The sequence below is a fragment of the Polypterus senegalus genome, chromosome 5 (genome assembly GCF_016835505.1).
Source record: "Polypterus senegalus isolate Bchr_013 chromosome 5, ASM1683550v1, whole genome shotgun sequence".
Taxonomy (NCBI): Eukaryota; Metazoa; Chordata; class Cladistia; order Polypteriformes; family Polypteridae; genus Polypterus; species Polypterus senegalus.
The window spans coordinates 12,156,991-12,179,306 of record NC_053158.1 but is presented as its reverse complement, the minus strand read 5'-3'; the positions used below and the strand labels follow the sequence as shown (position 1 = coordinate 12,179,306).

Sequence of the window (22,316 nt, the reverse complement as noted above, 5' to 3'; positions counted from 1 at the left end):
TGAGTTGATGATGGCATTTATCTCCATTCTTTTCATAAGAGCAGAGCCGTGGCTGATGCCTTCTCTGAACAGTTTGTTGTACCGGCAATCAAAGATACGATGTCCCATGACCGTTATCAGACTGGACAAAGTCAGGACCATAACAACAGACAGCTTCTTCACAGTGCTTTCACTGGCTAATAGACTGTTGTAACACAATGCAACTCTGCTTGGCACCATAAAGTAAAATGGGACTTCCACCTGCGGCTAAAATCACTTCAGTACACGAGCAATTCGCCACGGTGCTGTTTAGATCTGGCAGTGCTCTGCCGACAGTGTATGTGCCCAAAAAGAAGAAGCGTTTGATTTCAGTCTGTAACAGTTTTGCTACCTGTAAAAGATATCGCTGAAGGCATATCAACAGACACACAAACACTAGTGATTAATGTCTTCTTGGTATGTTGTTGACACTTGAAATTTTTTGTTATTCAGTTTCATTCTTTAATAAAAGCACACTTGTTTCATTATAAATTTGCGAAAGTGTTTATTTTATATTCGAGTAACAACTTGAATGAGACTGAAATGTTTGTGTCTCAAGATGAGGAGACTGCATCCAGGTATTTAACATTCTCAAAGGCATTGATAAATTAGAACTTAATGGTGAATCAAGGACATCAAGTGGAAATTAAGAGGAAGTGCATTTGGGAATGAATCCAAGAAGCACTTCTTCTATAATTTCCATAATCCTGAATGTGGCCCTTCTCCTTATAAATGGGTACAATCACACTGTCCTTCCACTCCTGTGGTACTTTCGCCAGTCCATAGATCATCTGCATTGGATCCATCAACACATCTACCCTGTCTTCTCCTAAACTCTTCCAAACTTCTGCTGGCATCTAATCTGGTCCTGTTACCTTTCAATTCTTTGTTCTCTTTAGTGCCTCCTTTGTCTTCCTATTCTCTTCAATTTGGACTCTATCCCCAGATACTACCCTTGACTTTTCTTCATTCAAAGCTCTTCAAAGTACTTATTCCATCTCTTCTTGATCCTATCATGTCACTCAAGACCACACCTTGCACATTTTTCATCTGCTTTATCTGACTAGAAATCCTTCCCAGCCTTGTTCCTGGTTTTCACTATTGTAAAAATCCTCATCTCTTCTTCTTTTGTCTCCTGTTTTTCACAAACCTCCTCGAAGCCTTGTGCCTTGACTCTCACCACTGCCCTCTTTTGCCTTCTTTTTTGGCTGCCTATACATTTTTATATCTTCTTCTGTGTTTTCCTCAAACATCCCAAATGTGTCACACACGTTAGGTTAACTGGCAAGTGTGTGCTGGTCTGATACAGAAGCCTTCTGTGGGTAAGTGCATCAGTCTGCCATTCCATACAGTGTTACTGCGTTTCTTGCTCCCAAAGCTGCTGGGATAAACTCCAGGGCTTTACATTCCTTCAAAGAAATAAGTGGATTTGAGAGTGAATGAGTGAACAAATTCATGAATGAATAAAATACAAATCTTGTTTTTTTAATCCGAAAGATTAGCTGAATTATGTAAATCATTGAAAACACCACTCATTTTAATAAGGAGTGTTATATATGCATAAATTATGACTCTTATAAATGCTGTCTTCAGAAGTGACAGACTAGTTATAAAAGAAGCTTATATTATATGTTGGGGAATGTGTTTATGAAAGCAACACACTGCATTAAATTATAGGTGGCAAATAGTGATGGATGAAATATACAGTACAAATTTCCTTTTGCATATAGTTTCATTAAATCATCCCAAAAACTCATTTTGTATGCATTTTTACAATTGCAAAAAGCAAAACTCAACGAAATTAGAGTTTTGGGTGGTTTTCAGTTCTTTTGAGTTTGAAGTAAGGAATATCACCTCCTAAGGGTTAATCAGTAACCATTTTGGCTCGCCCTTGACTGCCCTCTTCCATAGCGCCTTACTTGTGGCTCTCATTTGCCCTGTGCACTGCCTGCCTATATAATATAATCGGAGTAACCACCATTCAGATTATATCTCTCAGCTGGCCTGGTAACACCTCAGTGTCCCCCTAAAGGAATCAGAGGAGGCAAAAGGGAAATGGGATGCTTGTGCATCATTGCTTAGATTGCTGACCCCAAGACTTATGCCTGGATAAGTGGTAGAAATGAATGGAAAACTGGATGGATAAACTCTTATGTTTCACTGAAAATTTCATTTTGAATAAATCATCTTGTTCATCACTAATGGTTAGAAATGGACTACACTACCAATTCAAATGGCAAGTACGATGGAGAATGTGCAAGTGCAAGTGTAAGAGTTTTACATAGTGTTCTTTTGGTTTTGCTTTCTAGCTTTACTGCTGTTAGGCCTAGTTTTAATATTTATTTCTACCATAACGTTCCACAGGAAAACGTTTCCCACACTATCTTATTGCCACGAATGTCTTGTACTGTTGACACCAGCAATATGGTTCCATACACTGATGTTGTTTGCACTAAATTCTGATTGTTCCATCAGCACAAAGCAAAAACAACCTGGATTTGTCTGACCAAGCTACCTTTTTCAACTCCTCAATGTTTTGATGACTTCAACACCCAACATTATCTTTGATTCTTGTAACCCATTCAACACAGTCCAATCAGTCCTATAGGTAATGCATTCTGAGATGACATTCAGCACACTACTGCTGAATTTGGTTTTGGCCTGGCTATTCACTTGTGTGGTTTTCACCATTCTCCTTTGATCCCCGTGATCCATCTCCCTCAGTTGATTCTTGAAAGGAATGAGTGACGTGAGAACCAAAACGCTCTCTTGAATAAAAATGTACCACACATGGACACAAACAAGGTTTTGAATTGTAAATCCACCTGCGTTTGTTACATTTATATTTATATCCGCAGCTGGAATACCTTAGGAGTAATTAGTTTGGGAGACTGCATGTGTGTACTGACCTTCTGCTTGTTGAAGCATTTCGAATACGGTATGTCTGACGTATATTCTCTTTGTGATAAAGTTTTCACTCGTTTTTCTTGAGTTGAGTTGTACTTGACTGTCAGTGAACTTTGCACTGTCGATATCATGTGAAGTGCACTGTTAAACAATGAATAAGATGTTACAGGGCTGGATTCCTGACCAATGAATGAGGCGGGGAGGCAGGTCTTCAATTGAAATGCCCAGGTGAACGTGATCGTGTTCTGTTTTAGTTTACGTGAGCATTTTCCCTAAATGATCTATTGAATAATAATTAGAAAAAATCCATGTGTTTGGGATGTTGTGAACATATGACTGGATGACTTGAGGTGTGGATGATGTGACTTAAGTAACCCAAGATTTTTTTTCATGGATATTGCTTGCAGTTGTTCAACCTTGGTCACTATAGACTTCTGTTCTAGCCATTCTGCATGAAGACACCAGATTAAACATTTTTCTCAGCCATCAATACAAATTAAATGGGACAAGTCAGGTCAGGTTGGGGAGCATGCACTGGTACAGCACCTTGCCGCACCCACCACATGATAAAACAGCTCGGGATCCTGGTTGGCATCATCCCAGGTAGACACGTGGTCCAGTCCCACCCTCCGCAAACGACCCTGTATCTGCCACAGCCAGGTGTTACGTGGGTGTCTCCTTGGCCTGGTCCAGCAACTTGGGTCATCAACAATGAGGGCCCTGTGAGCTGGATCACCCTTGGGCCATACTGCTGTAACTGACGCTCCCTCACAATGCAGGTAATGTGCCTCATTCAGGATTCCATGTGCAGCCAAGTCAAACCAGTAGTACCCAGGAAATCTCCGAAGAGACACAGTACCAAAGGAGTCCAGTCTTCGTCTCAGGTCACTGGATAGCGTCCATGACTCACAACCATACAGCAAGACAGGAAGCACCAGGACTTTAAAGACTTGGACCTTTGTCCTTTTACATAGGTATTGTGAGTGTCACACACCCCATTCCAGCAACCTCATGATCCCCCATGCTCTCCAAATCTGTATACTGACTTCATAGGAAGAGTCACCAGAGACGTGAATGTCACTCCTGAGGTAAGTAGACCTCTCGATGAGGTTGACACTCTCTCCGCAGACAGACACACTGCTGATGGCCGTGCCCAAGAGGTCATTAAAGGCCTGGATGTTAGTTTTTATCAGGACACTCGCAAGCCCAGACAGTCAGATTCCTCGCTCAGTCTCTCGAGCGCCCCGATCAGAGCCTCCATTGACTCTGTGGAGATCACAGCATCGTCTGCAAAGATCAGTGAATCTCTCATCTCCAACAGATGGCCCACAGCCACTGGACCCCACTCCCCTGCCCAACACCCAGTCCATGCAAGCATTGAACAGAGTAGATATATATATAATATTATTATTATTATTATATAAGATATTAAAAAATATATGTATATATTATTTTTGGGTGATGTATACCTTTACATTTATGTTATGAGTAACATACAAGATAACAAGATTCTGTGCAACAAACTTGTACAGATTGTGTAAAACAGGCATTTATTACTTTCTCTGGAGTACATCAAACTGCTCGATGAATGGCTCAGACACTTTTGGAGCTCATTATTCTAGAAATAGCCTTGATGTATGTGTTTATGAACTTGAACAATCACTTTTTTCAAGATTTGCTCGAGTTCTTAATAGCTTCCTAACATGCTTCCAGTCAAAAATGACAAGTCACTAATGAATGATGAAGGAATGTGCAGCAAATGCTTTCAATTTAGTCTTGTATCTCTACAGGCACGTGAACATGTTGACAAGGTTATCTGCTACAAGGAAGTAAAGTAGAAATAATTACCTTTAAATCCTACTGTAATACACGTATTTTGACAACATTATTATATCGATAACACCAGGCTGCAGTAGCGCCAGATATAATGAGGCAAACTGAGGCGGTAAGCTCTACAGGCCAGACAAATGGACAGATGAGCTGAAAGTCACAGGCAATCGAAGTGCTACACTGACGTTCTAAGAAAAAACTTTTCCAGTGGGACTGTCCATGTTAACCACACTGAAGATATTTTCCCTACGAAAGGGTCTTCACAAAAATATTTTTAATACAACACTGTAGTCATCTCAGTTTGTTATATTTGGGGGGACGCATTCAGAACCCCACACGACACCTCAGTTTTGAGGGGTATTCATGCATGAACTAGCTTATCTGTGAGGTCAGGGGTGGAAATGGGTCCTGGTCAATTGTCTGCAGAAAAAACTGAGCATTAAATTACAAGGAATATACTCTATGGGGTAGCAATTTCGTATTACATTTCAGCTTGTCCGTATGAATTTTTATTTGTAATCTGTTTGTAGCTGCGTCTTTTCCAGGATCTTGAAATCCAGCTGCTACTGAGTTGGTAAGGCAAGATAAGTCAAATGTATACAAAAGAAACTTCTCCGTCCAATAAAGTGTATTTTAAAAGGGATTACAGAAAATTCAAAGCAAAACAGTTCACGCAAAAATAGAGAAATACAGTATGTTGTTACACATACAGAATAAAAGGCAAAGAACGAGAAAATATTTTCTTCTACAAACTTACAGTGGTGTGCAAAACTATTTGCCCCCTCCTGATTTCTTATTCTTTTGCATGTTTGTCACACAAAATGTTTCTGATCATCAAACACATTTAACCATTAGTCAAATATAACACAAGTAAACACAAAACTGCATTTTAAATGATGGTTTTATTATTTAGGAGAAAAAATCCAAACCTACATGGCCCTGTGTGAAAAGTAATTGCCCCTGAACCTAATAACTGGTTGGGCCACCCTTAGCAGCAATAACTGCAATCAAGCGTTTGTGATAACTTGCAATGAGTCTTTTACAGCTCTGGAGGAATTTTGGCCCACTCATCTTTGCAGAATTGTTGTAATTCAGCTTTATTTGAGGGTTTTCTAGCATGAACCGCCTTTTTAAGGTCATGCCATAGCATCTCAATTGGATTCAGGTCAGGACTTTGACTAGGCCACTCCAAAGTCTTCATTTGTTTTTCTTCAGCCATTCAGAGGTGGATTTGCTGGTGTGTTTTGGGTCATTGTCCTGTTGCAGCACCCAAGATCGCTTCAGCTTGAGTTGACGAACAGATGGCCGGACATTCTCCTTCAGGATTTTTGGTAGACAGTAGAATTCATGGTTCCATCTATCACAGCAAGCCTTCCAGGTCCGTAGCAGCAAAACAACCCCAGACCATCACACTACCACCACCATATTTTACTGTTGGTATGATGTTCTTTTTCTGAAATGCTGTGTTCCTTTTACGCCAGATGTAAGGGGACATTTGCCTTCAAAAGTTCAACTTTTGTCTCATCAGTCCACAAGGTATTTTCCCAAAAGTCTTGGCAATCATTGAGATGTTTCTTAGCAAAATTGAGACGAGCCCTAATGTTCTTTTGCTTAACAGTGGTTTTGCCTTGGAAATCTGCCATGCAGGCCGTTTTGCCCAGTCTCTTTCTTATGGTGGAGTCGTGAACACTGACCTTAATTGAGGCAAGTGAGGCCTGCAGTTCTTTAGACGTTGTCCTGGGGTCTTTGTGACCTCTCGGATGAGTCGCTCTGCGCCTTGGGGTAATTTTGGTCGGCAAGCCACTCCTGGGAAGGTTCACCACTGTTCCATGTTTTTGCCATTTGTGGATAATGGCTCTCACTGTGGTTCACTGGAGTCCCAAAGCTTTAGAAATGGCTTTATAACCTTTACCAGACTGATAGATCTCAATTACTTCTGTTCTCATTTGTTCCTGAATTTCTTTGGATCTTGGCATGATGTCTAGCTTTTGAGGTGCTTTTGGTCTACTTCTCTGTGTCAGGCAGCTCCTATTTAAGTGATTTCTTGATTGAAACAGGTGTGGCAGTAATCAGGCCTGGGGTGGCTATGGAAATTGAACTCAGGTGTGATACACCACAGTTAGGTTATTTTTAACAAGGGGCAATTACTTTTTCACACAGGGCCATGTAGGTTTGGATTTTTTTCTCCCTAAATAATAAAACCATCATTTAAAAACTGCATTTTGTGTTTACTTGTGTTATATTTGACTAATGGTTAAATGTGTTTGATGATCAGAAACATTTTGTGTGACAAAATGCAAAAGAATAAGAAATCAGGAAGGGGCAAATAGTTTTCACACCACTGTATGTTTTTCTCGTTATACTTCAGTTGCTTTCTATACTTGAAGGTTGTGTTGCTTCTCTATGGCAAACTTACATAGGCTTTACTTAATGCATTCAATATGTTCTATATGAATGGCACATTCAATACGGTCAAAACAATACGTTACGAGATATGATGCGTTCAATAAGGTACGGTTTGAAAGTGTGAAATTGGAAAAAATCCAATTCTCACTTAGAGGATTTTTACAAAATCTTTTCAAAGCCTGGCAGGATCTAATTAATAACATTTTAGAATAAGCATTTAAATTGAGGAAGCAGATTCTCTCCCCTCTTTTTTATTCTATTTATTTTTTTCATTCACTAGGGGGTTCGCCCCCTGCTAACTTCGCTCTAAAAAGGCCTGAGCTACTCACCAGCCACTTTGCATCTCTGCCGCTCACGTTGTGAAGAGGAGGGCTGAACGCACCCCAAGGAGATGTAGTCGCGCCTCCGAAACCCCCTGTCAAACGGTGATACAATGGGAAACAAATAGCGTTTTTTTTTTTACCTCCTCTTTGCTCGATCAGCTGCTGGATTGCTGCATGATCTGCATCTGCAACATTCAAAAGCCTGTACAGCAGCTGTCCTACACTTTGTCTTTTATTTCCGGCCCCGGGCGTGCTTAAATCTCTAGCAGAAAGTCTCGTCTCGCAGGGTGTGAGTTCTTGATATTTTTTAGTTTATAATTTACAAACTGAATAAGAGTCTGAAAATCTAACAACATGACATTAAAGTTTGATACATTCCAAAAAGAATGATACCAAACATATATGTGTAAGTTTTAAAATAAACCCGATTTAAAGCGTGACAAAAAACGTGACACAAATCGTTGCACTTTTAGGTTTAGGATTTTATATAGAGAGGAGATTAATTTATCTATTTACTTATTTTTTCCATTATTAAAGTTTTACTCTGCTGGCCCAGCTCTCTTTCTCAGGGGTGGGGGATGATGTGTTTCAGACCTATTTTTGTTAAACCTGACTTGCTTGTATGTAATATTATTTGATTTTAATAAAATCAATAAAATGCAAATGCCCTCCACAACTTACTTACTGCGAGGCAGTTCATAAATTGGGACTAATCAGCAGTCAGAAAGTCAAGAAATAATTGGAATATTCAATTTTAATTCAGCTATAGACTATGCATTAATATATAGACAAACATGTTATCGCACGCATGTGAGTAGGAGGAAGCTAAGTGGACAGAAAGAAGGTAATTCCATGCCAGGCGAGAGGGCGGCGGGGCACACTAGACCTTTCTCTATTTTCTCTGCAGACCAAACACGGGTAAACCTGCCTGATTTCTCACACAAGACATCACTTCCAGTTCCGGCACCAAGAGTGATGGTACTTCCAGTCCCGACTCACAATAAGATGTCACTTCCGGTTACACCCCAAGAGTGACGTCACTTCCGATTCCGACATCACTTTCTTTGATGGTCTTTAAAGCTGCCATCTTTGCCACTACTCATTAATTCATGTTGAGCACATCTGTGCAATTTCAATTAACATTTGCAGCGAGGTACAATATATGGATGGCTGTCCCAAATCTTTTTGTGTGTCCGAGGGTGACGTCTTTCACAATGTTAACATTACTGATAAAATACTTCTATCGATTTAACATAAGCTAAATGACTAGCAAATGGCTATTACACTTCTGTAGTTGCCTTGTCAAGGAGTTTGAGTCATTCTTCTACATGTCTATCTATTTTTTTTTTTGTTCTTTATTTCACATTATACAATGTCTTGTATTAGGAATTAGTTAGTTTTTGGCATACCCCTTGGAGTCAGAGCACAGGGTCAGCCATTGCCTCTAGAGCAATTGAAGGTTAAGGGCTTTGCTCAAGGGCCCAGCAGAGTAGGATCTCTTTTGGCAGTGACAGGGATTCGAACCGGCAACCTTTGGGATACCATTGCAGATCCTCAGAGCCTCACTCTGCCCCCTAATATTTTAAAGCAACACCTAACCTAATTGCACACAAGGTGCATTCAGATATCGTGCTTTCATAGGCTTCAGGAATTCTAGTGGTAAGAAAGTGAAAAATGGATGTATTCTGTAATTCTTTTAGACTTTTGTTTTCTAAGCGTTCCACAACCCATTAGGTTCTAATATAAAATACCATGACTGGCTATCTGTTTTTAAAATTTATAGAAAAATACAGAATTTATCCATTAGCATGCTACTTTACAATGAATGTGCAAATTGTACACAATTCTTTGTTAGAGTGTTTCCTATAACACCTCTTAATCAGTCATTATTGCTTTCGGGAAACTAAACCCGTAATTTTTAGTCTTTGACCTTTGTCTCGTCTGGGTACTGTCTGGTTGCCATGGAAACCTATGCCACTTAAGTTTTCGGTTTCATGTCAGTCGGTGTTTAAAGACTCAACCAGCTGAGAACTCACTGTTTCTGGGTGGAGTATTATTCTTTTAACAGTGTGACCATAGAAAGTGGGGACACTGTCACCCAGCAAAATATTGAAGTCAGTCAACCCATTAATATTCCTTCACCTCTACATGCAAGAAGAGGTATAAAGAAAAAGAGTGTAGTGATGGCTCATCATTAGGATGGGTCATCTTAAACTAAATTAGAAAATTACAAAAGTAGTGAGATGTATCCATCACCACCTCTTCTTTTGTAGGTTTCTTATTATTTAACACCGGTTTGTCAAAAATCCAAAAGGCCACGACAAGCAACAACTGTTGCTTTTGACTGCTGCTGCTTTGTCACCAAGGCACCTGATGAAAAATGCAGCTCCATTCTCGTAATCATCACCAATCATTTATTACATTAATATATACAGTGCTCCTGAGGTCACCTTTATCAAACCCCCTCCGAGTCCGTCCCTTGTTGTACACTTGCTCATTTTTCAGGCTGCAGCTTGTGTTTACGCTACATGAGGCCGATCAAAATTTCAGTCTGCGCAGTGCATTTCAACCTAATTCAGACAAAGTGGTGTAAATGCAGAATGTGAAAAGCAGCACTTAGAAATGATTGGAGGCCCTTCTGTTTTTCTCTAGGTGTCCCAGTGATTTAAAGAACAGTTTTACTGCCATGACAGCTAATTCAAGGATAAAAATGACTTTGGCACTGATTGCTCCTTAATTAATGTCCAAGTAGTAACCGAACTTTGTTTAGAACCAGCAGTAAATGCCTTTGAATAAGGCCTTTTGTGTCAGGAACGGCACTTTGGCAGAGTTATGTTATTGCAATGAATATTAAAGGCGTACCTTTGTTGTCTCTGAGGGTAAAGTTTAAATTGCTTGCCGTCTCTGGAGTCAGGGCAAAGTAAAATCTGTGACCACTGGGCGGTTCATCTTTGTCAACAGCACTTATTGTTTGGATAACCTGGGAACAAAGAAAAAAAAGTGCAGGAAATGTATCTGTCAATATCACAAAAAGAAGAGGATGATGAGGGCACTGCGATGTGAGTTGAAAAGTTGGGCTAAGGCAATGCATTCAAACTGACTGGCATCTGAAGAAGTCGCAAGCTACAGCACAGTTATTACTGTGGAGACAACACATAGTTTTCTCAGTGGCTGTACACCGTTACAGACATATAGGAGGAGACATATTGTACATTCTGTATGGCACCGAGGTGTCCTTTAAAATAAGCCAAAGACAGCTATAAAAACAGATAGATAGTGTCACACACGTGAGCATGAGAAACAGCTAAAGGGCCTAGATAATAGTAATTCTATGCCAGACCAAAGGGTGGCAGAGTATGCTGGCGGTCTCGCTCAGTCTCCTGCAGACCATTCTTGGGAAATCCTGCTCGATTCTGGCACCAACAATGATGTCACATCTGGTCACGAAGACGTCACTTCCATTTCCGGCGCCAATGATGTCATTTCCCATACTCGATGTTAAAAATGCTGTTTTGTCTCAATGCTAATCAGTTCTGTTTTGGACTCTGTTCTTAGAACATCTCTAGCTATCTAAAGCAACTTTTTCAGTCAGGAAACAATATACAGGTGGCTGGCCCAAACCTTTATGATGTCTTTGACAATAGATAGATAAATAGATAGATAGATAAATGTAAGGCACTATAGAATAGATAGATAGATAGATGAAAGGTACTATATAATAGATATGGTTCACTTAATTTTTAATACATTTTTCATCCTGTAATTGCAGTTGTCAATTATATACTGTAACAGTTGTTAATAAAGGCTTCTACTCCATCCTGGACAAATCTCCATGGCATTTATCTTTGCCACGGTCGTGTGAAAGAGTAAGTACACCCCAAGATAGCATAATTGAACATATCAAGATGTGACCTTCATTTGTACACTCCTGCACTTGTCACCAAGTGATATACTGTACCTAAAATTCGAATGAGGTGGACCAGATCAGGTGCTGATGATTAGATTTCACTAGAGAGGATCTTGTCTAATCCTTTCTTATTTAAATGTCAGACATTTAGTTTCATTTGCTCTTTTTGTGTGTGATATCTCCATGCCGAGATTGAAAGAGCTCTTGGGGACATTGATACCTATGAGTCTGGGAATTTATAAACAATTGGAAATCAACCGTTCCACCTTCCGGGAGCTCATGTAAAACTGGATAAGATTTTAAAAAACTGCCATATTGTCCCGGTCAGCCTGCCCCACAAAGTTTAGCCTGACAGCAGAACACAAAGATGCTGAAAGAAGTCTCTAGAAGTTTCGTGGAAGTAATTCTTTCCACTGTTGATGTCATAATGCATGAATCTACCATTAGAAAGAGGTTGCACAAACCAGTTGAATATGGGGTTATGTCAGAAGGAAATCTTTGCAGTCAAGAAAAAAATAACAGGGCAAGACTAAAGTGAACACTGAGGCAACCAGCAAAACTTCTGGAACAATATGCTTTGGACAGAGGAGGCAAAGACAGAGTTATCTGGCCTCAGCACCAAAAGACATGTTTGGTCAAAACCAAAGCCAGAATTTGACCAGAAGACCCCGATACCAACTGTCAAGCATTGTGGTGAAAATGATCTGGTTTGATGTTGCTTTGCTGCATCAGGGTCTGGCCGGTTCACCACCACAGAATCCACAATTAATTCTTCATTACAGCAAAGGATGGTGGAGGATCTGTCAGATGATTGAAGCTACAAGAGATAGTGGACCTGGCACCATAACAATGACCCTAAACATACCAAAAAAGAAAGGATTGAAAAGCCCTGGGATGGCCAAGTCAAAGCCCAGATCCCATTGACATGCAGGGGGACAGGCTGTGAATACAAGACATCCCTCAAACATGACACAGCTGAAAGAATTCTACATGGAGGAGTGGAGAAAACTTTCTCCTGGATGATCTATGAGACTGAGGTACCAGCTGTTAGAGCCAATGGTGGACTTAACATTTTCCACTGATGAAAATGTCATATCTGTTCATTTTTTCGTGGAATAAATTATTGCAAAGTCAAGTTTTTAATTCAGTTTGTACAGTTAAAAATGTCCAGATCCCAAATTTGCTACTTGTTAATTGGGGCTTGCCGGGGCTCTGTCTTCTGCCTCTTGGACATATTTTTAGGAAATTTGATATTCATTTCCACTGTTATGCTGATGACACCCAGCTTTACCCGTTGTGATGGACGGCTGGGGCTCATGCCCTGCAGGGAAGCCTGGAAGAACAGGGAAACAAGAGATGGGCAATTCATTCCCTGTGACATGAGAGGGCAGCCTCCCTGGGTTGTATCGGGGCCACTGGCATGGGGGTTTGAAGCTCAAACGTTTTGGGGGTCCATGGTCACCGCCAGGGAGGTGCCTGGACAGCTCCAGAAGTAAGATCTGCAGCACTTCTGCCACACTCTGAAGTGCAGCCAGAAGAGGAGCTGGATTCACAGGCAGCACTTCTGCCACACTCGGAAGTGCTGCCGGAAGTTAATCAGGAAGCACCTGGAGCACTTCCGGGTACAGTCTAAAGAAGGCCGCCATGCTCCAGTAGGAGGGCTGGAGTCGGGAGGAAGAGGACGGAGCTTGCAAGGAGAGGAGTAGAGGCTGCAGAAGAAACAAAGAAAGTAAAGGAAAGTAAAAGGACTGAGTTATTGTTGTGACTGTTTTGGGCACTGTGTTGTGTGCAAGAAAGAACTGTAAAATAAATAGAGTGTGCATTTGAACATTGTGTGTCCTTGGTGTCTGTCTGTAGCTGGGCTTCTTTCACACTGTCTACTAAGCTTTTCACCTTCTTCGCTTTCTGACTGCTTGCAGGAAGTTAGATCATGGTTGTCTGCCAACTTTCTCAAATTAAACAGTGATTAAGCAGAGGTTCTTCTGATATGAACTATAACTGTTTTGGCCAAATGTGACAATAATTTCTCAGGTTAAGAGTTTTGGTGTAATTCTTGATAATACCTTCAAATTCCAGGCAAATATTTATAATATCACTCGGCCTGCATATTATCATCTACGTAATATTAGCCCTCTATACTCGTTTCTTACAGCTAATAGCACTGCTATTTTTGTTCATGTTCTGGTTTTATCTCGTATTGATTATCTTAATTATATCCTTTCTGGCCTTCCCCACAAACCCCAACTGCTTCAGAAGGCTACTGCTTGTATTATTATCAGAACCTCTTCCGCAGAACATATTACTCCTGTCCTTCAGCACCTTCACTGACTCCCTGTTAAATACCGCATTGATTTTAAGATTTAACTTTTTACATTTAAGACCCTTCATAAATTGGTGCCTTCATTTCTCCTTCTCTGATCTACTTCATATCACTACTCCTTCCCGTATTCTTAGATACTCCTCCTCTATTAATCTTATTATAACTACTAACTACTGCAGGGTTTAGAGCTTTCAGTCAAGTGGCCCCTTGTCTCTGGAACTCTCACCCACAAGACATCTGTAATATTGGCTTTGTTTCTACCATTAAACCCCACCTTAGGACACACCTCTTCAAGCTTGCTTATTTTGTTTGATATAAGAAGACAGAAAGATATGGAAGAAGATGATCCACTGTGGCAAGAAGAAGAAAGAATATATATAAAATCCAACGTATGTCTGTCTGTCTTCCTGTCCACTTTTTATGAGAGAACTACTCAATGGATTTAGAATTTTTTTTTTCTATAATTTGCTTGAACGTTCCGGTTGATTTTGCAACTTCTTCTCTCATTGTGCTTTGTATCATAGTTCGCTTGTTGTACCGATTTATTTGCGCAAATCTGAGAGAGATGCAGCAGACCGAGGAGAGGGTAGCAGGGCCCTCCTCACTCACATGACAGTCTCGGCGTCCACCTTACATCCACTTATCTTACATCTGCTTACCTGGCGCTATGGATCTTCTCCCATTGTGCTATGTATCATGGTTGGTTTCAGTACCATTTTATTTGTACGGATCCAAGAAACATGCAGCGGGCCGAGGGGTGGGGGGTTTGTTTTCGTGGGGTGTACCTTACCTCCGCTTAGCTAGTGAATGAGAGAACAACTTAACAGATTTAGATTTTTTTTCTCTCTAATTTGCTTGAAAGTTCCGGTTGATTTTGTGGCTTCTCTCATTGTGCTATGTATCATAGTTCGCTTGTGGTACCGATTTATTTGCGCAAATCTGAGAGATGCAGCGGGCCGAGGGGAGGGTGGCACGGCCCTCCTCACTCACATGACAGTCTCAGAGTGCACCTTACATCCGCTTAACTTACATCTGCTTATCTAGCGAACGAGAGATCAACTTAACGGATTTAGATCAGGTTTTTTCTATAATTTGCTTGAACATCTTCTCTCATTGCGCTAAGAATCATAGTACGCTTGTAGTACCATGATAGACGCAGCGGGCTGAAGGGAGGTGGGGGCAGATCGTCGGGACGCACCTTACCTCCACTTAGCTAGCAAATGAGAGAACAACTTAATAGATTTAGATCGGGTTTTTTTCTATAATTTGCTTGGCCATTCCGGTTGATTTTGCGGCTTCTCTCATTGCACTATGTATCATTGTTATCTTGCAGTACAGAGGGAGACGCAGCAGGCCAAGGGGAGGTGGGGGCAGGTCCTCGGGAAGCACCTTACCTCCACTTAGCTAGCAAACGAGAGAAAAACTTAACGGTTTAGATCAGGTTTTTTTCTATAATTTGCTTGAACATTCTGGTTGATTTTGCAACTTCTTTCATCATACTAAGAATCATATTTCGCTTGCAGGAGTGATATATTCACGCTAATCCGAGAAAGAGACTGCAAGCCGAGGAAAGGAGGAAGCGTGACGTCAGGAGTGGGGAGCCGGGCGGGCCCTCCTCACTGTCCTGTTTAACTTCTACACAGGAGAAGCTGTGAGAGACGGCTACTATTTTAATAAATTTAATTAATATATTTCATTGTATTTAACTGGTTTAATTGTAACTGTATTTTTTTATTTATTCTGTATTGTGACTATTGTCATTAATGTGTTTTGTAAGATGTCCTTGAGCACCCTGAAAGGCACCTATAAATAATATACAATAATAATAATAATAATTACATCATCTTTATGTGTAGACACATGAATGAGCTATGTTTGTTATATCACCTTTATCAAGAGATAATGTTTAAATGCATTGTCCACATATGTTGAAAAGAATAAAACATTACATAGGGTGTATTTACTTTTTCACAGGGCTGGTTTTCACACAGTCTTCAAATGAGTCTTATTTGTTTATTATTTTCCAGTACCATTCAAACTAAACCACTTCCAAGTTTAATTTCCGAGATTGTCTTGGAACTTGAGTCTGGTCCAAGCCTGAGAGCGTACACAAGCAAACAAAAGAGTATTTGGCTGAGCTGAGGGATAATTACAACCCTGGGAGGCGGACCTGCAGCAGACCCCTCTACTGACAGTGACTATTCTCTGGGCTTTCAATGTTCATGTGATTGGCCATAAAACAAGGCATTAGGGAGCAGTGAATAGCAGCTAAACAAAAGATCTGTAATCCAGCTCATTTCTAAAGGGGGATGTCAAGTTATGTTGTAGTATGTAGACCCAGTTACAGATTTTTGGAATACTACGTCTTTTCAGCATAAAATATCTTAAAAGGGGCCATTACTGCGGAGAATCAATTTCACATATTCCTTCATGTGTGTGTACAGCACAGCAAAGCAAGGACTTTTCCATACTGAAATGAGGCAATTGGTGTTCACACAAGCCCAGTGGTTTATTCAGAACTATTCCGTGACTTCACCTCCAGCTCCATTAGCAGGAGGCCTCGCCATCTCTTTGTTATACACGTTGCCCACAGAATGTGTTCAGACCCATTCAGCTTTTTTTCAAATTTTGTTTTGTTGAAGTCTAAATTCATATTTCCCTCATCAAGCAACACTCAGTACCCCACAATGACAAAGCAAAAGTAATATTTTAGAAATGTTTTTGCAAGAGGAGGAAAGGTTAGGAAGCACTCAGTTCTGCTGATGCATGGCGTCTGGTGATGCCACCTTGTGGTGTTGCGGGTCCACAGCTCCCATCAGGAAGGCCAGTTTTAAATAAATGATCACTGCACTTGCGGCTTAGCAAGGGGGCGTGGTGGTTGTGTGGCTGAAGCGGTTTCCAGGATGATTCGTGATGTGGACGTTTCTCACCAAAGTGCACAGGTGAGAAATCGTCCACATCCATGATTGTTCTCGGGGCATAAATAGAAGCACGAGGAGACTACGATGGAAGTAAGGAAAAAGAGTCGGAGGTTGCTGGAAGCACCGTGGAGAGAGAGCCGATGCAAGCTAGCAGGCTGCTGCACAGTGAGCCCTAGCAGGGGTGTTTTGCCAACACTCATTGGGGCAGAAGGAAGCGGTCACTCCAGCTGAGTGAACAAGGAACTGGAGTGACCGGTGATGAAGAACGGCTGGCCGTGCAAGGCCCAGAAGGCAGAGGGAGTTGGGAGGCTTGGAAGGAGAAGCCCCAACGTGAGCGTCCTGGCTGTCGGGTGAAAGCCAGGTCTCGGTCTGGGGAAGCGTAACCGAAGCCAATGATCAGGAAGCCTCCAGACCATCCTTTCATCCATTATCCAACCTGCTATATCATAACACGGGTCACGGGGGTCTGCTGGAGCCAATCCCAGCCAACACAGGGAGCAAGGCAGGAAACAAACCCCAGGCAGGGTGCCAGCCTACCGCAGGCCTCCAGACCAGATGAGTAGAAAGAACGTCAGCTGCTGGTAGGGCGACTCTCCTGTTGTGGGGCTCAGATGGGAGAAGCAGGGGAGCCGCCAGATAAAGGAAGACACTGGAATTTATTTTAAAGGACTGCTTCCAGCATTGTTTTAACTTCGTCTTAAAGGACTGGTTTTTTTTTTCTGTTGGATTTTAACCTCCACTTCACTTCTGTTTTTAGGTATTATTTATTTAATGAAGACATTTTTTTGAAACACTGCACTATTTACTTGAACACTGCTTCTTTTTGTTGCTGGTTTTAAATAAAAGCACTTGAAACATTTTACACCATCCCCTTGCTCCATTTGTTGTGCCTTACTGCCATGCTCTTCGTTAACATTACCGATGGTGCTAGGTTCAAGGGCTCCTGGACAGACAATGAGAGCATGCAGTGAGCCCGCATCGTCACACACCTCTGCATGGTATCGAATCTCAATCCAGACTCTTTTCACATGTAACTCCTGGCTGGTGGAATAAGCTGTCTGCCTCAATTCAAAACTCTGACTCTCTCAATATGTTCAAGAAGCATGTCTCTATTGTGTGGTGAATTTCTGTTTAGATAGATAGATAGATAGATAGATAGATAGATAGATAGATAGATAGATAGATAGATAGATAGATAGATAGATAGATAGATAGATAGATAGATAGATAGATAGATACTTTATTGTTTAACCTATGATATTGGCTGTTAGGTATTGTAAATCTGGGACTTGTAACTCACTTGTATTTTTTTTTGTGAGCCATTCGCTTGTCATGGACAATGAGTAAGTAAGGGACTTCAACTCAGGGTGCTGAATCCGTGTTTATAATCCACAGAAATTATGACTTTTTTATTATTGGAAATTCATTTACCATATCAATGTTTATTTTGGTCATGAGTCTAAAATTCCAATTAATTTGCATGTATTGATGTTTTTAACCATATTGATATTTGTTCTAAATGATTTTACAGTAATCCCTCCTCGATCGCGGGGGTTGCGTTCCAGACCCCCCCCGCGATAGGTGAAAATCCGCGAAGTAGAAACCATATGTTTGTATGGTTATTTTTATATATTTTAAGCCCTTAGACACTCTCCCACACTGTTTATAAATATTCTCCGCACAGTTATACAGTAAACCCTTGTTTATCGCGGTTACTCTGCTCCAGACAGACAAATTAATTTTCACGAAGTTGGATTGTTTATTTATAAATCTTTATTTATAAATATTTTCGCAGTTAGAGCATAGAAAACCTATTTACGACTTTCTAAATATGTTTGTTAACATTATTATAGCCCTCTACACATGAAATAAAACCCTTTAGTCAAAAGTTTAAAATGTGCTCCATGACAAGACAGAGATGACAGTTCTTTCTCACAATTAAAAGAATTCAAACATATCTTCCACTTCAAAGGAGTGCGCACGTCAGGAGCAGAGAATGTCAGAGAGAGAGAGAAAAGTAAAACAGCAAAAATCAATAAGGTTGTTGGGCTTTTAAGTAAACGAAGCACCGTGATAAAGCCGCCGCAATGAAGGGATCAATGTGAAGATAGTCTTTTCAGCATTTTTTAAAGGAGTGTCCGTATCTTCTAAGCAAACAGCCTCTGTGCAAACAGCCCCTCTGCTAACACCCCCTCCGTCAGGAGCAGAGAACGTCAGAAAGAGTGTGAGACACAGAGAAAAGCAAACAATCAAAAATCAATACGTGCTGTTAGAACTTTGAAATGTGCGAAGCACCGCACAGGAAACATATCGTATATCATTGAGGAGTTTTAGTTAATATGTAATACATGCTCTGATTGGGTAGCTTCTCAGCCATCCGCAAATAGCGTCCCTTGTATGAAATCAATTGGGCAAACAAACTGAGGAAGCATGTACCATAAATTAAAAGACCCATTGTCCGCAGAAATCCAGCGAAAAATCCGTGATATATATTTAGACATGCTTACATTTAAAACCCGCGATGGAGTGAAGCTGTGGAAGTGAAAGCGCGATATAGCGAGGGATCACTGTACTCGTCTACACCAATATCGTAGATTTAGGTGTGCCAACCCCATTTTTCAAATTTTCAGTTCTCTACCACAAACTATTTCTGCAAATTTAGTGAAAAATGCTATTGTGAAGAAACGTATTGACTTTTTAAAAAATAAGTTCAATTAGTTTTATTGTGTAAGTATTCTTCAGGTACAGAATATTATCTGAAATATGATTTCAGCTGACAAATAACAGTGTTCCTCATTCTTAACCTTAGTTAGGGTAAAAAAAGAAATCTAAAATCAAGTATTTGCTACACATTATTTGTTCTCAATATTTTTTTCTTTTTTCTTACACCTTCAAATTGCCAGGAATTTATATATAGAAAGTTAGAAAAATGCATATATATATTTTTTTTATTTTCCAGAAGAGAGAGTGTTTATGTTGAAATGCTTTAAATGATTTTGAACATGGGCAGAGGTTCCTGGTGGAAACTCTCAAACGGAGAGAAACAGTAGTGGAAACTGGTTTGAGTCTCAAGCAATGTAAGCAATGCTACCTCAAACCAACAGGAGGCGCTTTTGCTGTCCCACCTGCATTTCTGAGAAGAACCCAAAAGAGGGTGTGTGACCCTGCTTGGGGAGCTCCAAGAAGATCCTGCCCTTACCGGTTGGGATGATATAAAAGAGGTAACTCTAGATATGTTTTCTTCATTTTGACCAGGAGAACCCAAATAGATGGATCTCTCGAGTTGCCTGACAAGAATATTTTGTTGTATTGCAATTGTGAAGGCTGCATTGGCCCACTTTCTTTTATGAAGTCACCAGCCTAAAGTTTTTGTGTTCCTGGAATTAATTGGTGTTGCCCGGCTGGCTCACCATTACTGTGAACCTTCTCACATATACTTTGTAAGTAAACTTCTGTTAGCCATTCCACCGTAAAACACCTTCACGAAGAAAAAAATATTTTTATAAGTAACAATAACATTCCAAACTTTTATATGTGTAATCTTCATGTCTCAAAAATTGGATCTGATACAGTAATTCTGTTGTCAGATTAGGATTCTTGCACCCTCAAATCTATAAAGAAAACCTTAAATTTTTAGCAGGAGGGAAATTACCAGCAGATGTGTGTAGTTCTTTACATACGAGTGATCCTATATAATATATAAATGTAATTTTTTCCGTAATCACTGAATCTGTTTTTTACAAACTTGGTAGGGAGTCAGCAGCCATACTACATGCACAGAACATATCATCCACCAGAAGCTAAGGATGTTCAGGCCCAGCTAGAACTAGGGAAAAGCTTCGGTTGCTGTTAGAAGAGGTGTTGGTGAAGCTAGCAGGGGGCGCTTACCCTGTGGGTGGAATGTGGACTCCAATGCCCCAGTACAGTGATGGGGATTCTGTGCTGTAAAAAGGGTGCCATCCTTGGCATGACATGTAAAGCTGAGGTGCTGAGTCTCTGTGGTCATAACAGATCTCTGGGCACACTTTGTAAAGCGTAGGGTGTATCCCGATGTCCAAGCTAAATTGCCTACTTCAGCCTGGTCATTCTGGCCCCCTAATCATCCCCTGTCTCTAACTGACTATCTCTCTCACCGGTTCAAAACCTAACAGCTGATGTGTGGTGAACATACTGGGAAAATAATGGCTACCGCCGCATCATCCAGAAGGGTGCTACACATTTGTTGTGTTTGAAGTGGCTCCCCTCTGTATATGAGAAGTGCTTTAAATACTGAGAAAAGTCCTATATAAATATAATTTATTATTATTATTATTATTATTATTATTAGGTGCTACTAAAGGGCAGACAATTTTAACCTGACCTTGCGTTTCTAAGAAATGTGAAACCTAAAAACAGCAACCAAAATCATTAAATCATATCTGCATTCACTGTATTCAGCACTATGAACGTAAAATATAAATATTAATAAAATCAACTCTATTCTTTTTTGACGTATTTTGCAAACATTTAAATATCTTACCTCACCCGGTTGTGCATGTTCACAGAGAAATGTTTCATACTCAATTGCAAACATCGGTGCATTGTCATTAACGTCCAAAACTGTGATGAGGGCAATTCCCTTTCCAACTTGAGTAGGGTTGTCTGTTCAATAACAAATGAAAAAAAAAAGGTAAGATAAACAATTTTCCCTTTTCATACACATACAAATCTTTGTTACGTGTTTACGTTTTTATATACCAGCCCATTGAGTAGTAATGTAAGGTATATAATAGGAACAGTCTATATTAAATGGCAAGGGACCTTGTATGTGGCTGTAATATGCAGTCACTGAATTTTGTGCCTTTAATTTTCTCTCGCAGTAATACTGGTTTGTATTTCCGTAAAATGCCTGTAATTTTCTGTGACAGTAATACAGTGGAACCTCGGTTCACGACCATAATTCATTCCAAAACTCTGCTCGAAACCCGATTTGGTCGTGAAGTAATTTCCCCCATAGGATTGTATGTACATACAATTAATCCGTTCCAGGCCGTATGAACTGTATGTAAATATATATTTTTTTAAGTTTTTAAGCACAAATATAGTTAATTATACCATAGAATGCACAGCATAATAGTAAACAAAATGTAAAAACATTGAATAACACTAAGAAAACCTTGAACAACAGAGAAAACTAACATTGCAAGAGTTTGCGCTATAGCGCTACGAACCGCTCGCTAAAAACACTTTTTTTAATGAGTTTTAAGTACAGGGAAAAAAATGAACATCTGAAAAATCCGTAATTTAATAAACAACCAAGAAAAGTAACTTTGCAACAATGCACGCGTGCCTGTGTATGTGTGTGTGTCTCGTGCACGCGCCTGTGTGTGTCTCTCTCTGCACAGAGAATGCACAGGGAGAGACTGAACACGTGCGGCTCCGCGCATGCGTACTTCACCAGAAGACACACACACGGACACCTGGACGCACACAGGGGTTTTATTAAAGAGGATATATATATATATACAAAGTAGTTCCTCGGTATATATTGTAAGGTTTCTAAACTCTTTTGGGACTCCCCTTAACAGGACAACACGCTGAAGAGTGCCCAAAAGCTGCAGTGGCTTGCCGCAAAAGCAAATCTGAGCTGACCACAGTCACACTTTAAGTGCCTGTCGTTAATGGGTGATGCAAGGAACATTATA

General features: G+C 40.4%; 1 protein-coding gene across 1 annotated transcript in view; it reads right to left on the bottom strand.

The window, feature by feature from the left end:
- Window positions 1-22,316, bottom strand: part of cdh7a (cadherin 7a) — a 262,279-nt gene that overhangs the window by 30,139 nt on the left and 209,824 nt on the right. Inside the window, exons 8-9 of the mRNA XM_039754344.1 lie at window positions 21,152-21,273; window positions 10,347-10,464 (exon numbers count right to left, since the gene is read on the bottom strand). Of these exons, the coding sequence (XP_039610278.1) occupies window positions 10,347-10,464; window positions 21,152-21,273 (240 nt within the window). The remainder of the gene's footprint in view (window positions 1-10,346; window positions 10,465-21,151; window positions 21,274-22,316) is intronic.